The sequence below is a fragment of the Phasianus colchicus genome, chromosome 25, assembly GCF_987193195.1.
Source record: "Phasianus colchicus chromosome 25, bPhaCol1.hap1.1, whole genome shotgun sequence".
NCBI classification, from domain to species: domain Eukaryota; kingdom Metazoa; phylum Chordata; class Aves; order Galliformes; family Phasianidae; genus Phasianus; species Phasianus colchicus.
In genome coordinates, this window is record NC_143460.1 from 1,903,766 (window position 1) to 1,919,770 (window position 16,005).

Genomic DNA, 16,005 nt, shown 5'->3' on the forward strand with positions numbered 1-16,005 from the left:
ACAATTCGTATTTGCTGTCCCAGCGAGACTAAGAATATAGTAACAAGTTTAATGTACAAAAAAAAAGACACTTCTGTACAGAGACACCACTACACCTGTGCCAGCAGAAGGTACGATGCTGGTGGTAAATACACTGAAGATGTTGCATGTTCCTTTCCCAAGCTGCTGGATCAGAGGACTCTGAGGCACCAGGCCAGGAATCTGCCTCCTCCTTGACCCTGCACAGCACTAAGCTGACAAGCTGGCCTTCAGGAATTACTGCAGGAAACATCCCCATGGTTGCCTACATGAATGTCTGCACACAACGTACTGTTCATGGGCTGCTGGCAGGGAGCCTCTCCTATGGGGATGAGCTTAATGGGACAACTGCAGCTTCAGCACTTCTCCCTGCTCTTCTATCCCATGGGCCATGCTGAGAACATTCATGGTAGTTTTGTAAACTGAAAGCAATCCACATAAACCTCCATGCTTGAAGTTACTGAAATCCACGTTGAATTGAGCTTGAGTACAGGCTCCTTGGAGAGGACTGCAAGCAGGAGAGGGGGAGTGCTTCTGTCTCATATCTGCTGCAACTGCTGTACGGTGCACAACCGAAGCTTGTTTGAACATGTCTTCTCTTCGCTGATCCCAGGACACTTCAGTGGAAGATGATCTTTTTATATTTGGAATTTGGGATCTGTCCTCGTGACTTGAGCCTCCTGACAGCCTCCCGCATGTGTTTGGGCTGCAGAGGTGGCAGCTCCCCCCACTTCTCACACACATCCAGTGCTAAACAAAAAAACAAGAGTTGACATGAGCAAGGACAGCTCAGCTCTGCTGTTCTCCTAACAGGAGACATTTGAAAAGCCTCCTACTGGTTGAACTTCGATAATAAGGGCAGCAGGTAACACTGTTCAAGGTTTACAGCTCATGTTTTATCTATACACAAGAATGAAACAGCTGTGTGTGTTTCTCTGAAGAAAAAATAGTCCTTGGGGCATCAATACCAGCTCAGAATCAGCTGCTTTTTAACAACATTCCAGCTGCTATGGAATAGACTAAGTCATGCAAGAGCTTGACAAGACCTCATCATCTTAAGCTTGCTACTTTAAAACCACCCCTAGCTTGCAAAGTATGTTTTGGGGCTTGTGTGCAGCAGTGATAGGAGAGAACAGCCTACAGCTGACTTGATGGGCAGTTCCTGTTCTTCATTTCTGTTAAGTATCATTCAGATCTCCTGCCAAGGACATGAAGCAATTAAGTACAGCAGTGAAGCTGCTTATCCAGACTGCCTCTGGCAACACAGAGCTGCAGACACAGTCAAGGCAGAAGAAGTGCCAAAAGCTGCATCATTCTCACTGATGGCAATCCCTGCACATCCAGGCTGTGTGCTTTGTGTGACAAGCCTGTACTAAGTTGTTGGCACAAAAAACAAGAATCTTTTCCTCCTCTCCATGAGCCCGGACACAGCTGGGTCAGCCTTGCACAGACTATCCTGAGGAGATCTCAGCTCACTGCATTAACAAAGAATCTTGCAGGTTAATAGGCTTAAATAACGCATTTCCCTTCTAAGCTGAATTTGTCCACAGTAGTATTAATGAGATTTTTGCTTTGGCACTGCAGCCTGCTCACGTAGGAGCAAGAACTAAGTTATCTTCTGCAGAAAAGATAAAAAAGGAGGAAGGCACTCACTGATCTCTACTGGTTTATGGGCAGTTATATTAACAGCATTAGAGTGGAATATGGACAACGCCACGCTTCCCCCTGAGCCTTAACAGCAGCTTTCTGCTGCTGCTGCTGAAAGCAGGAGGGCTCTGCAGGGCAGTGTGTCAAGCTGCAGACCTGGACAAGAAGCCATAAAAGTCCAGCTTTATTTCATGTCCTTCTGTTCTGCTTTAAACAACACACTCTCTCTGTTCTTAACCTTTTACTCAACAATAATGTGATTTGCTCACCTTCCTCCACCACTTCCCCAACGAAGACCTTGGAAATGCCAGACATGGCAATAACCACATTCTGAGAGACAGACGTGCCCGTGATGGACTGGATCAGCTGCACAAGCCAAGAAGAGGCAGTCAGTCAAATGAAGTACGTGCAGCAACAGTGAAATATTTCAAATTATATTTAGTAATCGGAGCCTGCCAAATATAAAGCATCAGTAAACAAAATGAGCAGAAACAGCAGCAACTGATCTTTGGAAGAACTGATCTTTGGAATAAGGTCCTATAGCTTTGGGCACATGCTGGCTATAACAATTTTAGATTACTTTTATTCAGCTACAGATCTGTACTAGCACCTGTTGCATCACTGTCCCCCACACTACTTTCATTTAAGATAAGCTTCTATTTAAACTGTATAAGCCCCACAGGCACACTGAGTACACATAATCAGATAAGCAGATCTAGGGATGGCCACAAAGGCTGAGATGTGGCTGGAGGGGAGGGCGTGAGTGCCCACAGTCCTGAACTGCTGAGCCCCCCCATAGTAATAAGTTTATGTATGTGCGCGAGGCTGGGCTGGGAGTGTGGCCAGGCTCAGCCTGTTTGCTTTGTGCTGAAGCATGACTGAAGTCGTACCCGTTTGATAGCAGCTTTGGGGAAGGCAGAGCGGCGATACATCTCATAGCGATTCAGCTGTTCTTCAGAAAAGGAGGAGACCAGTATTCTGGAGGGGAGAGAATGAGTCACTTACAGAGATTTAAAAAAAACAAACACATAATTCTGAAGCTCCTCAGGCCACCAAAACAGTCCTGCAGAGCATTACAACCATCCTCAGCCTCCTGCAGCACAAAAAAGAGCTGGAGAGAAAACAGCAGTACCCCAGTTGTGCTAAGATTTGCAATGCAGATGGTGAGGCAGCTTGGAAGAATCCGGGAAGGAGCTGCAGACACGGAGCATCCCAGGTTGGAAGGGGATCCCACACCAAACTCCTGTCCCCGCACAGCACCGCTCAAACGCGATGGCTGTGGTGCCCCAACTCAGCCATTCCCCTCGGGGGGTCCTTGCACTTGGACTGAACACCTCCAGAACCCCCCGCCCCGGGCGCACTCACTGCATCTTCTGGATCTCATCTTCGTCCACTTTGTGCTTCTTCTCCTTCCTCTCCTTCAGCTCCAGCTTCACCTTCTTGGCCGCCGACGGCTGCAGGCTCAGGTCCTCCCCGTCCAGCGCCTCCCCCTCCGCGCTCCTCACCTGCACGAGAGCGCGGCGCTGTGGCGGCGGCCCCGTTCGCTTCCCGCTCCCCGCCCCTCACGGCCGAGCCCGGCGCCGCGCCCTCACCTCCCCGTCCGCAGCCTCCACCTTCAGCTCCCCGCCGCCTCCAGCCTCCGCCGCCTCCCCCTCTGCCGCTCCCTCCGCGGCCGCCGGTTCCTCCGCGGCCTCAGCGCCGCCCCCGGTAGGGGATGGGGCGGTGGGTGACGGCTCCCGCTCGGCGCCGCTTCCCCTCTCCTCCCGGCCCGGCTCTGCGGGTTCCGCCATCGCCCCGCGTCGCGCCGTCGCGCAGTGATGACGTCACGCTACGGTGGCCGGCGGGGGTGGCGTTGTCGTTATGGCAACGGGGCTTCCGTGGCTCTGAGCGCCGTGGGGCCTTCGGAAGTTGAGCTCAGCGGGGGGACGGGACCTTTCCCCCCCCAGAGCTCCCTCGGGAGCTGCAAGCAATTTCAGGCTTCTGCTTCTGGGCCGAAGGCTGTGGCAGCTCTTCCAGCGGAGACGGCTGTAGTCGCTACACACGGAAACGTTTTTAACCTCTTTAAGGTGGAAATCTACCTCGTCTGTAGCCAAGGTCACGGGTTTAATGCATCGTTTTACAGGGATGCGTTCTGTGCGTGTTTCATTTCTTCGTGAAAAGGGAAATACGAGTCGTCCTGAGCGCCCGGGCTGGGGGCGGGGCCTGCGGGACAACAGGCCACGCCCATGTAGGGCAGACCACGCCCTCTTTTAGCGAAGGCCACGCCCACTCAGTGCAGCCCACGCCCCGCTACATTAGCCCCGCCCATGTACATTAGGCCACGCCCACCCACAACAGGACAAACGGATCCCTCAGGCCACGCCCACAGCCCATAGGCCCCGCCCCCAGAGCATCCTTCCGGGGCGTGGCCTGGCGGGAGGCGGTGGCGGCGGCCGGGCCGGGCCATGGGGAAGGAGCAGGAGCTGCTGGAGGCCGCCCGTACCGGGAACCTGCCCGCCGTAGAGAAACTGCTGTCGGGAAAACGCCTCAGCTCCGGTTTCGGTTCCGGGGGAAGCGGAGGAGGTGGTGGTGGAGGTTCCGGGGGTGGTGGAGGCGGTGGAAGCGGCGGTGGAGGAGGAGGTGGAGGTGGTGGTGTGGGGCACCCGCTGTCCAGTCTGCTGAGGTGAGCCGGGGGGGCTCTGAGGGATGAAGCTGTTGTAGGGCTGTGGGGCTGCAGGCCTGGGGAGCTCTGTGGGGCCCGTGGGGCAGCTGAGCTGCGTTCAGAGGTGAGCGCAGGGCTTGAGGCTGTGGGAGGGCTGTTACGCTGTGGGGTGAGGGCTGTGGGGGGATGAGGGGCTGCAGGGCTGTGGGGTAGGAGGTGGGGGTTTGGGGCTGTGGGTGGAAGCTGAGGGGTTGGGAGTGAGGATATGGGGTGGGGAAGGTAGTGGGGTGTTAAGTGTGTCTAGGCTCTCCAGGTGAGCATTGAGGTTTATAGGAGCTTAGAGTTGTGGGGTGAGTAGGATTGGGGTGCTGTGGGGCTGTGGAGAAGGAATGGAGGTGTGTGGGCTGGAGAGATCTTAGAGTTGGGGTGCATATGGGGCTGGGAGACTGAGGACTGTGCTGCTGTGTGGGTTTAGGGGTGTTGTAGGACTGTGGGGCAGTTAGGGATTGTGGGGTTGATAGGGGTACAGGGTTGATGACACAAGATGTATGGGGGTTAGTGGGTTTGTAAGCATGAGCTGGGCTTTTGGGGGTTGTGGGACTGGTTGGTGTGCTGGGGAATGACAAAGGGGTTGTGGAACAGGGAAGCGGTGGGTTGGAATCTGTGCATGGGGTGGAATGTGTGGGTGGGAGGGCTGTGGGACAGGGGCTGTCTGAGCTCCCGTGGTGTGGGATGGAGCCCAGTGGGACACAGATGTGTCTGTACTGTAAATGAAGGGGGAACCAAGAACTGCTGCCCCTGGGGTTTGGGCCTGTCTGGGTTGAAAGGAGTGCATGAAGGGGATGGGATGAGGCACTGTGGTGGGATACATGGACTGTGGGGTGTGTAGAGTGTGTGAACATAGATTGGGGCAGCTCTGAGCTATGGTACCAAGGAGGTGGTGCTGCAGGAGGCTGGGAGCGGAGTCCCTGGGGCTCTGTGCCCCGAGGTGAGCTGTAAGCTGGGGGAACAGTGCAGCAGGGCTGGGTGCTGCCCTGTGGTGGCTTTGGCTCTGCCTGCCTGCCCGGGCTGCTGTAGGTGCTGCTGATTGTGGTTGGTTGCAGCAGACTGGTGTAACTGGGAAGACGTGTGTTTGGAGGAGGAGGACTCTGGGTCAGTGTGCCAGCAGGGGCTGGTGACTGTGCATGGGTTTCCTCCATTCATGGGTGAATGTACAGGTTAGACGTGCAGCTGGGTGTTCAACAAGGTGTCCTCTCACTGTGCTGTGTGTGTGCTCACCCTCCATAATTTCCATTGCTTGCAGCAACGCTGCTTTGCCACAGCTCAGCCTGACAGTGGCTGGCAGCTCAGGGTCAGCTGTGCTGCGTGCTGCACAGGCACCCAGAAGGAGGGCACACTCTTTTGCTTTCGCATTTAAAGGACCATGCTGTGTAATTCGCTCTGTTTTGAAGCTTTTAGATGTTTGTTAGTGTTTTCTCCTCCCCCTTTTTCCCCTCCCCCGGCATCTCCCAAGGAAGCCACTTGCTGGTGCGTTTCTTGAGTTGCAGCTTTTTTTGCTGGTCCAGTGCTGTTCTGTTCTCTGAGCAAGTAGTTTGTTTTGGGGTAGGAAGGGAGGATTCAAGCCCATTTCTGAGCTATGCCATCACTGTGGTCTGAGTGTCTGAAAGGATACAGCTTGCCTATTTGTAGCCAGATTTGATCCACTTCTCAATCACTGTATCAGAGATTTGCTATTGCACTCTGAGCTGAGCACAGAGCCCGGTGGCTGCTGGTGCTTACGTTTCCCTGGTGTATACATCTGCTTCTCTGCAATGCAAATCTGCACTTGGGTCAAAATTTCTCTTCTCATTTAACATACTAAAAACACCAAGCCCTTGTTTTGAGTGGGAAATTGGCTCGGAACCCTTCAGGCTTGTCTGCACCAGAAGATGGATGTACTTAAGGGCTGTTTAGATAAAGTGGAGAGGGTCAGCTGAGTTAAATACACACCATGAGTGTTATCAACCTCAAGTTGTAACAGCTCTGCCACGCTCACCGACAGCGCGTGGTGGTGACTTTGTGTTACGGGGATGCATCACTGCATTCCAGGCTGCTCTGCAGGCTGGGCAGGTGGTCAGTGTCTGGCAATCAGTGTGGCTGCAGCAATGCCAGACCCGAAGGTGATGGCAGACCCCCATAATGGCAGCCCCATCGGTGCCAGGGAGCAGCTCCAACATGGGTCAGGAGCTCCTCAGCTGCTCTGCTCCCGGGGGCAGGGAGGAGGGTGTGTGGCAGTGCTTAATTACAGCCAGCTCTGCCCTGCTGTCCTCCTTTTAAATAACTTCAAGGCTTTGGAAATGGGGAATATGAAATTCCGTCTGCCTGACACTTGATGGAAAGCCAGAGGTTGGGAAATGAAAGGGATGTGATGTGGGAGGAGGTGGTGGGTGCCAATGGGTCACCCCTGAGCTCAGCTGTCCCCAGAGAGCAGTGTCCCAACAGGCAGCAACAACGGCTTTGGAGTAATGTGGAGGTTGGAGGTTAAGTAATAGACACTCTCAGTGCTGGTGAGTGAAAAAAGCACAAAGTAACTACCCAGAGCAGGGACTTTTGTGCGTGTATTATGAGAAAGCTTTGATTTGGAGGTGCTTAGAAGGGGTGAGCCTGTTCACCTGCTCCTTCCCCAGCTGGTTCCTGCTCTCTCCAATGCTAGCACAATGTTCCAGTTCCTGTTTTGCAGCAGTCTCACTGCCTTCTCTCTGCATTCAGTCTTGGCTGTCCCAGAAGCACAGTTTGGAGATGGGTACAAAGCAGCTGTTGCTCAGACACATTGTGGATGTGGTGCCACTTCTGTACAGAGAACAAATGCCGGTCTGAAAGGCACAGAAGGTGCCCCCAGCAGTGTTCAGTGGAAAAGATTTTGCATCATTGCATTTGTTGGGATTTCAAGGTGAGCTTTAGCAGGGCCTGAGGCTCCTAGCTCCGATCACAGCATGAGACCTCCCACTGCAATCACGAGTCGTGCAGGTAAGCAGGAAGCGAGATGTGATAGACTGTGAGAAGTCAAACGAGAAGGAAACGCTGAGGTGGAATTAAAGATGAAGTCTCTCCCCAGGGGGGCAAACGTGCTGCTCCGTATTGCTAAAAATATCTGGTAGAAAAACACAGCCCACTGGAAAGCAGAACCCTGCAGAAAAAGCAACTTCTTTTCACCAACCAATGTCAAAAGATGGGATCTCTCTTGGTGAGAGAGGAAACTGAGGCTGCTGCTGGGCTGTGTCAGCTCCTGTAGGTCTATCAGGGACAGGCTTTGCAGGGAGTTAGGGCGTTCTGCATGCATCTGCTGTGGTGAAGGATCTGGTTGTGCCTTCGCTGAAGCCACAGCAAGTGTTCCGCTCAATTTGCTGCAGTTATTACTGGCGAGTATTTTCTTTGGGTTAGGAAATGACATGGTACAATGGTTAAACACTTAAAGTAGCTTCAAGTAGTCCAAGTGTGGTTGAAGTCAGAAAAATGATTTTTCCTTAAATGAAAAAGTGGGGTTTTGTATTTGGGGTTTTATATTTGCTCCTGCACAGCTTGATGGCTTAAAGATGTTTGTTAGTGCTTCACTGCAGAACGCTTTCTGAGGGTTATCTGTTCCTGGTGCCTGGGCCCTCCTGTATTGAGGAAAAATGAGGTGAGAAACACAGGGAGCAGAGCACAGAGTTCAGCTGTTGGGCTCTGCATGCCCAGGGCTGGCAGCCAGGAGGCACAGCCCCAGTGCTGGTTGATGTGGGGCGGGGAGCAGCCGCCTGGCTCCAAGGTCCAACTTCAGGGGCTGTGTAAAGGTGCCAATAGAATGCTTCCTCATCTTTCCCTTCACTCACCAAGAGGAAGTTCCTCTTGGAGCATTCTTATGAAGCATACAGACACTGTGGCTGTGTTTTCACTTCTCTCAGGGCTGTCATTAACAGCATCTCACCCAGTTTTGAACTCTCCTGCTCTCCACCCTGCCTTGCACACAGCAAAGATCAGATCACTCTGATATCATTGGGAGTATGGGCACCAGAGGCATTAGGTGTGCACCAACTCTTACATTGAGGTGTGCACCAACTCTTACATTGCAAGTTGTTTCCAAACCACTTTCTAAGGAATTCAGGAGGGCTGCAATTATTGGCAATGATTCTGAAGCGTTCTGCATCTGCGTGGTCTTCTAATGCAGCATTGAAACACTTCATTTGCTGCTTTGGTCAGCACAGCTCTGTGTTGAGGTGTGTGTTCCGTGCCAGCAGCTCAGTGCACGACCTCAGACAGCCACACTGGCAGTGCTGTGGCATGAGGAGTGCAGGGCAGCTCAGGCTCTATGTCACTGCAGCAACCCCATGTGAGAGCAGTGCATCCAGGTGGGTATGGAGCACAGTTCCCAGTGCTTCCCATTGCTGGGTAGCACCCCTTCCAGGAGCTTCATCTTGCAGTGCTCACATACGGGTTGTTCCATGGCTTTGTGTTTTTTTGTGCCCTGAGCAGGACTGGCTTGAAAGCTAGCTGGAGCCTCCTCAGAGAAGCTTGAGGACCAAGCAGGTGCTGATGGCTCACTTCACCACATGCAGCCTTGACATTTGCATCTCGAGGGTTTGAGGGTTGGCTGTAGTGATGCTGGGTTAGCAGCTGCATTCAGCAATGTTTGTGCAGAAGGATTGGTCTATATTTACCTTGCTGGCCAAAGGGATGTTTGCAAGGCTTCAGCAGGCTGAGTGGTTGGCTGGGGGATCCCCTGCCAGCTCTTTGACTTGTGTATGCCCCAATTTCTTGTCCTGCAGTTGAGCTGTATGCAGGAATTTAAGCACAAAACCCACAGCTATGTATGTAAACAACCAGGAGACACCTGAGTAATGAGATGCCAACACTTCTGTAGGCTTTCTCCAGTCTGCAAGCCTGAAACTGGAGGAACATCACTGCGCATCTGAGTGCATCCAGAGCACAGTGTGTTCTGAAGGCAAGAGCTGTGCAGAGTTGGGCTGGATGCTGAAGAAATGGAGTTTGACAACTAACAAGGAGACTTGAAGGCTATGACTTCGTTTGTGCAGCAGTGATCTTGTCCTGTCCTGCTTTCATTCCCCAATGGATGTTTGAGCATTTGTGGGGCTGTGCCAGAGTAACTCACTCCAGCTGGCTGACCCAGCAGAACAGCTTCGTTTGTGATGGCCCTGTTCCTAGATCCTATGCAAGGAGGGTGGAAACCCGCAGGTGTGGAGGGGCAGGCTCCCTCCTTGCCCTCTGCTGCTTCAAGAGCAGTTGTTCCACAGCAGCTTTGTGTGAAGTGATCCCCAAATGTGTGTTTGTGGGAGTGGAGCCACTGGAGCAAGGCTGCTTGGCATAGAGCTCAGCTTTATAAATGTATGAATGTATGAAACAGCATTTGATATATGAGCAGCAACTGAGCCAAGAAACAGTGCTCATCCAGTGGTGGTTTTTAATGTAGTGCATTGTTTTAGGGTGACTGAAAGAAAAGCAAGCAGGCTGTGAAAGACAGAAGTGAAAGATGGGGCACAGAACAGAGGTCGTAGATAACGGATTACACCTGCATTCATCCCAGACCAAAAGGGAAAATTCCCTGGCAGCTACACTTGGATGAGGATGAGACAAACTCCTGGAGGCTGCTCTGCAGTGAGGATGGGTGAGCTGTGCTGTGGTTCCTGGCTGCAGCAATGGGCGAGCGTCCCCAGCATGGCTGTCATCCTCCTGTGCCACCTGGAGACAGCAGCACTGCAGGAGCGCTGCAGCCATCAGCTCAAGGTGAAGCATCCTCGTGGAAGTGCCTTTAGATGGGGTGGGGGTGGTCTCCTCTTTGCACTGCCCCCAGGTGTGAGGCTCTTCTGATGTGGAGGTGGCACTGTGCCCGTCCCAAAGAGCTGGCTCTGGAGTACAGCTCAGGCTTGGAAAGGAGAGAAATCCTATTTCACAGAAAAATGGTAAAAATAAAACTGTTGAGGATTGATTTGTTTCTATAGCAACAGACTGGAGAAGCTAATACAGCTGCTCTCTGCAGAAAGGAGAAAAACAGGAATTGGCTGACAGCTCCAGTCCCAGATGCACTAACATTTCAAAGAAAGATCTTCGATAGTCCAATGGAGGAGTAAAATGCTTAATTAAAGGCCGGGAGGGCAGAAAGGTGTGAACTGTGCTCAGGAAGAAAGCAGTGCCTAGGTGTGTGCAGGCGAGCTTCTCTCTGGGCTGTGTCCCAAAGGACAGCTTGCTGCCACCCCACTGGGGACGTGTCCTGCTCAAAGTAAGGCAGTGCCTCAATGCAGAGCAGTCCCTGGATGTTCTTCATGTCTCTGTCCTGCAGTGAATCGCCGTGGCTTGCTTTAATGATCAGGGTTTGTCAGGGCACCCCTTTGCTGCACAGGCTGGGAGATGATGGACTTTGAAAAACCCAGATGAATTTTGGAACTAAATTTTCTTGAGTACCCTTTAACTCAAACCAAGTGTGGGACTCACCTGGATGCACCATGCCAGGACAGAGTTCTCTGTAGGTGTTTGTCCTGGAAGAAGATCCCATGGAGCACTCACACTGCTGGCTAAGGTGCTCAAGTGTAAAGCCTTGTTTTTCATCTGTACTGTGTGTGTATTTGGGTGGATTTTGACTTGACTTTTGCCCGGATCTGAGCAGGCTGTGGCTCATTACAGCACCATTCACACAGCTCTTTTCCCCAGTGGTTAGTAAAGATGAACATGTGAGAAGTTTGGGAAGCCCCAAGTGAGATGCCAAGTGCAGAGACCACGTGTGCATGCACATTCCTGACTTGATACATCCCGCCTTGCGTGGCTGAGTGTTTCAGATTAAAATCAATGTATATATCTGAATCTAGCTGGATGTAAAAAGGGAACTACAGAAGTTGCTTTTAAAGCAGGAGTGTGCAAGGAGAGCTAATGCAAAGCCCTCTGAGAGCCTGAGTTATTTTGCTTAAGGGAAGCGAGAGTTTGAGTTCACGTTGTTTAGGTTTGGTAAACCCAGATTACATTAGCACTCTCCCCTTGTTATTTAAACACATGGTTTCTTTTAAAGGGAAATTAAATTTAAGAATAGACCTCAAGCTTTTTCCAGCTAAAAAGAAGTATCTGCAGTGCTGTGTACTAGGGATGCAAGAACACAACCCTGCCTGAAAGTGAGTGCCATAAATAATATGTAAATACATTATCTCATTAGATTTATATCTAATCCTATTGCCTGCTGGTTTTCAGACTCTTACGCCAAACAAGCCCGAAAATGTCATAGGTTGCCTTCAAATCTAATATTGAAGTGGGCTGGAAATTAGGTGAAATGACTTTTGCCTCATCCTAATTAAGACACGATGAGCAATCCTTTCAAGTTTGGCATCACCAAGTAAATTGCCTGGTTTTAGAATGTAATCCGATTAAAGGCGGCTAGTGCTGCGGCACAGATGGGCTCACAGCCCTCTCCTTGCTGCTGGAAACCAGAGCCTTTTGCCTTTTGTTTTAGGAAGGAGCAACAGGTTTCTGATTAAAACCTTGATCTCTGGAGGATTGAAAGCTTTGCGTTCTAATCTTGGTTCTCTTTAAGGATCATGAGGGCCATCAGATGACTTAAATATGGTGTGCAGGTGCCATGGACTTGGGTTTTGGTCTGCCAGTACCCTGTGAGCTTTTCAAGCCATGGCTTCTTGCTGCAGTTAAATGTGAAGAAGTTGACTGTCCTATAAGAGACATTTGAGCAGCCTTGATTTATCCTGCCATGCCCCAAGGGTGACTTCTGGTTGTCTTGGAGTGTTGTTAGTAACTCCCTCTGTGCAGTGTGAAATTACTGCGTTCCTCTCATGTCCTCCCAGCCTGCTGGAGTCTGAATCCTATGGCTCATCTCCACTCAGTTAAAACCAGCTGAAAACTTGCAGCATCTGGAAGGTGTGCGTACTTAGTGCTTGATGTAGTGTTTTGGGGATGTTTCCTTTAACAACAACAGCAATTATTTCACAAAAAGGTTGAAACAAGAAAAACTTAGAAGATGAGAGCTGAGTATACCGAACTTGGAGGATGTGATCTCAATGTGCTACCCAGCATCCGGGCTGAGACCACTGCTGGGAATCACAGAATCACAGAAGTGCTGGGATTGGAGAGGACCTCAAGATCATAGAGTCCAACTCCCTTGCTAAAGCAGGTTCTCTACAGCAGGTTGCACAGGTAGGCATCCAGGTGGGTCTTGAATATCTCCATAGAAGGAGATCCCACAGCATCCCTGGGCAGCCTATTCCAGCACTCCATCACCCTTACCATAAAGAAGTTATTCGCCTATAGTTTTAGGCTATCATTCTTTGTCTTACCACTAAACACCACTGAGAAGAGCCTGGCCTCATCCATTTGCCTTCCATATCCCTTTAGATATAAACATTTATCAGATCCTCTCTCAGTCTTCTTTTCCCCAGGCTGAACAGACCCAGGTGACTCAGCCTTTCCTCATACAGGAGATGCTCCAGGCCCTTCATCATCTTTGTAGCCCTCCACTGGGCTCCTTCCAGAAGATCCCTGCCCTTTTTTAATTGGGAGCCCAGAGCTGGCTGCAGTGGCTGAGCTGCAGCACGGAACCCATCCTGCTTTCTTCTGAAGCTGGAAACAAGTTGGAGGGGCAGTTAGTCCTGCTCCTGCTGTCCCTCAGAGCCTGTGCTGCCTTCACAGAGGGTTTGCTGTAGCAGATTCAAGTCTAGAGATCATTAAATGCAGTTCTGGAATGATGTGGGAGAGGCAAGGCACTGTTCTTAGCCTCTGCTTTGACTTACTGTGCCTACAGCCTCATCGTTGTGAATGTGCAGCTCTCAACCCAAGCTTGTTCCTGTCATCTGGGGCCTGTTTTTCAGATGCAGGTGGAGGGTGAGTGTTGGCTCTTGAGGTCAGGTTAGCGAAAAGGAGGAATTTGGATCTCAAAATAAACATTGGTGTGTTAAATGTTGTGTTTAAGTTGTGTGTGCGTAAATACACAGTAAGCTGTTTATCCTTCTTCATTGACCTTAACCGCTTTGCAAGACTTGAGGTTTTGCTCGCTGATGTTATCTGAGTGTGAGGTGGCTACGAGCTCAGTGTTCTCCCCAGCTTATTCATGGTTGGCTTTTGCTTTCTGTTCTAAGTTCCTCAGGAACATGGGGCGCATTGTAATGGTCTGCAGTGCTGCTCCAAGGTGGCTGTGTGCACTGCTGCTACTATGAGAGGGTCAGGAGAAAAAGGAGGCTGTGCTTCCCCACCCCAAAGGCAGTCCCTGTTGGTGATGGGGAGATGCTGAAGCAACGTGAGGTGCTCTGGAACCCTTGGAGCTGTATGGGTGAGCTTTGCTATGGCTCAGATACAGTTATTCACTGGGATTGAGTTGCAGTGTCCCTGAACTTGTTAGAGGCAATGCCCGTGCATCAGTTTACAGTTTAATAGTCCAACTTGCATGTACATCTGTACTGTGTACTAAGAATGTGCAACTGGGAAGGGCTCTGCTGCTAAATGCAGCTTCTGGCTGAGGGAACTGTATTTAACAAAGAAAAGAAACTGCTTCTCGAGTGCACAACTGTTCCCTTTAGCAGCCATCCCAGTTTCCGTAAGCTTTCTTAGGAACTGCTGTGCTGTGAGTCTTAAGCTGATGCTCTCTGTCTTTGCTTGATGCAAGCCAGGACTGAGCAGGAGCTTATCTCAATGCTGTGACCATGACCCAGTCTGTTGTGTCCTCAATTTTTCCCTGGAAGCTGCTGTAGGTCACTTTTCTGTTTGCCTTTCTGCCATTGCTCTCTCTTGTTCTGTCATTTCCCTAACCAGCTAACAAGCTCATCGAGAAGGAATTTCATCTGCAGTCAGTGCAGCCGTGTGGAGCTGCCTCATCTGTGCCAGCATTGCAGACAGTCCTCTCCTGGACCTGTGTTCCCTTCCTTGGGGGCCTCATTCTCCCATCCTGCTGCGTTCAGGTTTTGCTAGCAGAGCACAGTTTGCTTTTCCCTGAGGCTTACTGCTTCTCCCTGCTCACATTGGCGCCCTGTGTGTCTGTCCTGAGGCAGGTCTGTCCTCCTTCCATGCCCAGACAACCCAGCACACAGTGCCAGCCTGGATTCAGAACCCCCACATCACTGATCTCAGCAGTGTTACCAGGCTGATGGATGGTATATGAGCCCCCATCTAATTTTTTTTTTTAGTCTCCCTAAGGCAGAAGTGCACTCTGGATGTAGTTATTGGTACAAACCAATTGCATTTGCTTTATAATTGATGTAGGGCAGGGGTAATTCATCCTGTCTCTCTGCTTTACTTGGCCTAATTACCTGTTTCTCATCTGCTCCAGGTCAGGCATTAGCAGTGGTCTGAGAGGGAATTCCCCATGCTGTGGCAGCAGGAGCAGGCTGACAGGTGACACAGAGGTGGCTGTGCGTGGCCTGGAGGGCACCGTGGCCACAGGGACCACCTGAGTCCCTCTACAGATGGAAGAGTCTGTGCATGGAAGGATAGCACGCAGCACATCACCCTTCCTCCTAGATGCAAGCTTCCCTGCTAGAAATCCCAATTCACACTGAGCTGTGTATGGGATGAGATCACTGTGGGTGCTGAGGAAAAAAATAAACAGTCACTTTGGCTGGATCTAATCCCTTTGATTTCATCTGACAACGAGCATCTAGCAGCTCCACAGAGCAGACAGCGGAGGGTGATGTGTCCTGCCAACCCAAAGCACTTAATTGGTGCATCAGTTCCCCTGCATGAGGGCAGTGACAGGCGGTGGGAATGAAATGCACTCTGCTTTTCTTGCTTGAGTTCCTTTTGGCGATGTTTTCTGCTGTACGTTCAGAGCCTTTGTGAGTCTGTGTCAGAAGTTGGCAGAGCAGGTGGATGTGTACAGTTCGAGACGTGCTGCTCTATTTCTGTTGGTTGACTGTCATGTCTTGTGGGGTTCTGTAGCTCTCACGGAAGGGAAAGGGGGGGGAACGCAGTGTGAGTTTGCCAGCTGCAGCCCAGCACTGCAGCCTGAGCTGCTCAGTGCTTTTGATCAGGGATTTGTGGCTGCCCAGGCAGCTTGCTTTGGTGCTATGGAAGTGCTGGATGGAGGGAATGTGTGGCACTTAGTGAGAAATTGTCAGCAGAGCCTGGGAGCCTGCACCTTCTGGATGTATTCTGCTCATGTTAGAATCACAGAACCATTTGAGTTGGAAGGGACCTCTAAGAGCCATCTGGTCCCACTCCCTGCACAGGGACACCTACAGCTCCATCAGGTGCTCAGAGCTCCATCTTCTGCCCCTGGACAGTTGAATACTGTCTTTTCCTCCCTTTAGTTGCATCTTCTCTGCAGCAAATGTAAAGCTCAGCTTCAAATGAAGAGCAAGGAGTGCTTACCTTCACAGTGCTGCTGGTTCCAGCTGCAGTTCTGAGATATTGGCAGCTCCAGGCTGTTTTGTACATCCGTAATGCTGCTCAGTTTATTGAATTTGCGCAGGAGTGTTTTGCTTTCTTTCGTTCATTTTCCTTGAAAACAATCTAATCGGGTGCAAAAGAGGATTCATTGTAAAAATCAGTATTTAGTAAATCTCATTAAAACAGTTGTGAGCACTTTGCAAAATGTTGGCTGTCCTTAGAGGTCAGTTTCTCCCCTTAGGAAAAGAAAAGCAGCTTTTGAAGCCAGTGCTTCAGGTAAAATCCTACATCAGAGCACTGGGTAGGCAATGTTTGCTTCCTGACAAATTTAGGCGTTCCGGTTGGAAAATGCAATTAAG

General features: G+C 50.9%; 2 protein-coding genes across 10 annotated transcripts in view; one reads left to right on the forward strand and one right to left on the reverse strand.

Annotated features, from left to right (window-relative positions):
* Positions 1-35: 35 nt before the first annotated feature.
* TAF11 (TATA-box binding protein associated factor 11) lies at positions 36-3,814 on the reverse strand. The gene is made up of 5 exons (XM_031605748.2): positions 3,258-3,814; positions 3,031-3,170; positions 2,556-2,643; positions 1,935-2,031; positions 36-768 (listed from the first exon to the last, which is right to left on the reverse strand). The coding sequence occupies exons 1-5, from the start codon at positions 3,453-3,455 to the stop codon at positions 638-640; spliced, it is 654 nt and encodes a 217-aa protein (XP_031461608.1). The 5' UTR covers positions 3,456-3,814; the 3' UTR covers positions 36-637.
* A 226-nt stretch (positions 3,815-4,040) lies between these two features.
* ANKS1A (ankyrin repeat and sterile alpha motif domain containing 1A) overlaps positions 4,041-16,005 on the forward strand; it is an 85,926-nt gene continuing 73,961 nt past the window's right edge. For 5 of the 9 annotated variants that reach the window (XM_031605745.2, XM_090124551.1, XM_090124552.1 and 2 more), the window contains exon 1: positions 4,042-4,327. In XM_031605745.2, the coding sequence (XP_031461605.2) occupies positions 4,110-4,327 (218 nt within the window). In that variant the 5' untranslated portion in view covers positions 4,042-4,109. Of the gene's footprint in view, positions 4,328-16,005 lie in introns of all 9 variants that reach the window. The other 4 variants (XM_031605740.2, XM_090124549.1, XM_031605741.2 and 1 more) reach the window with 1 other exon arrangement.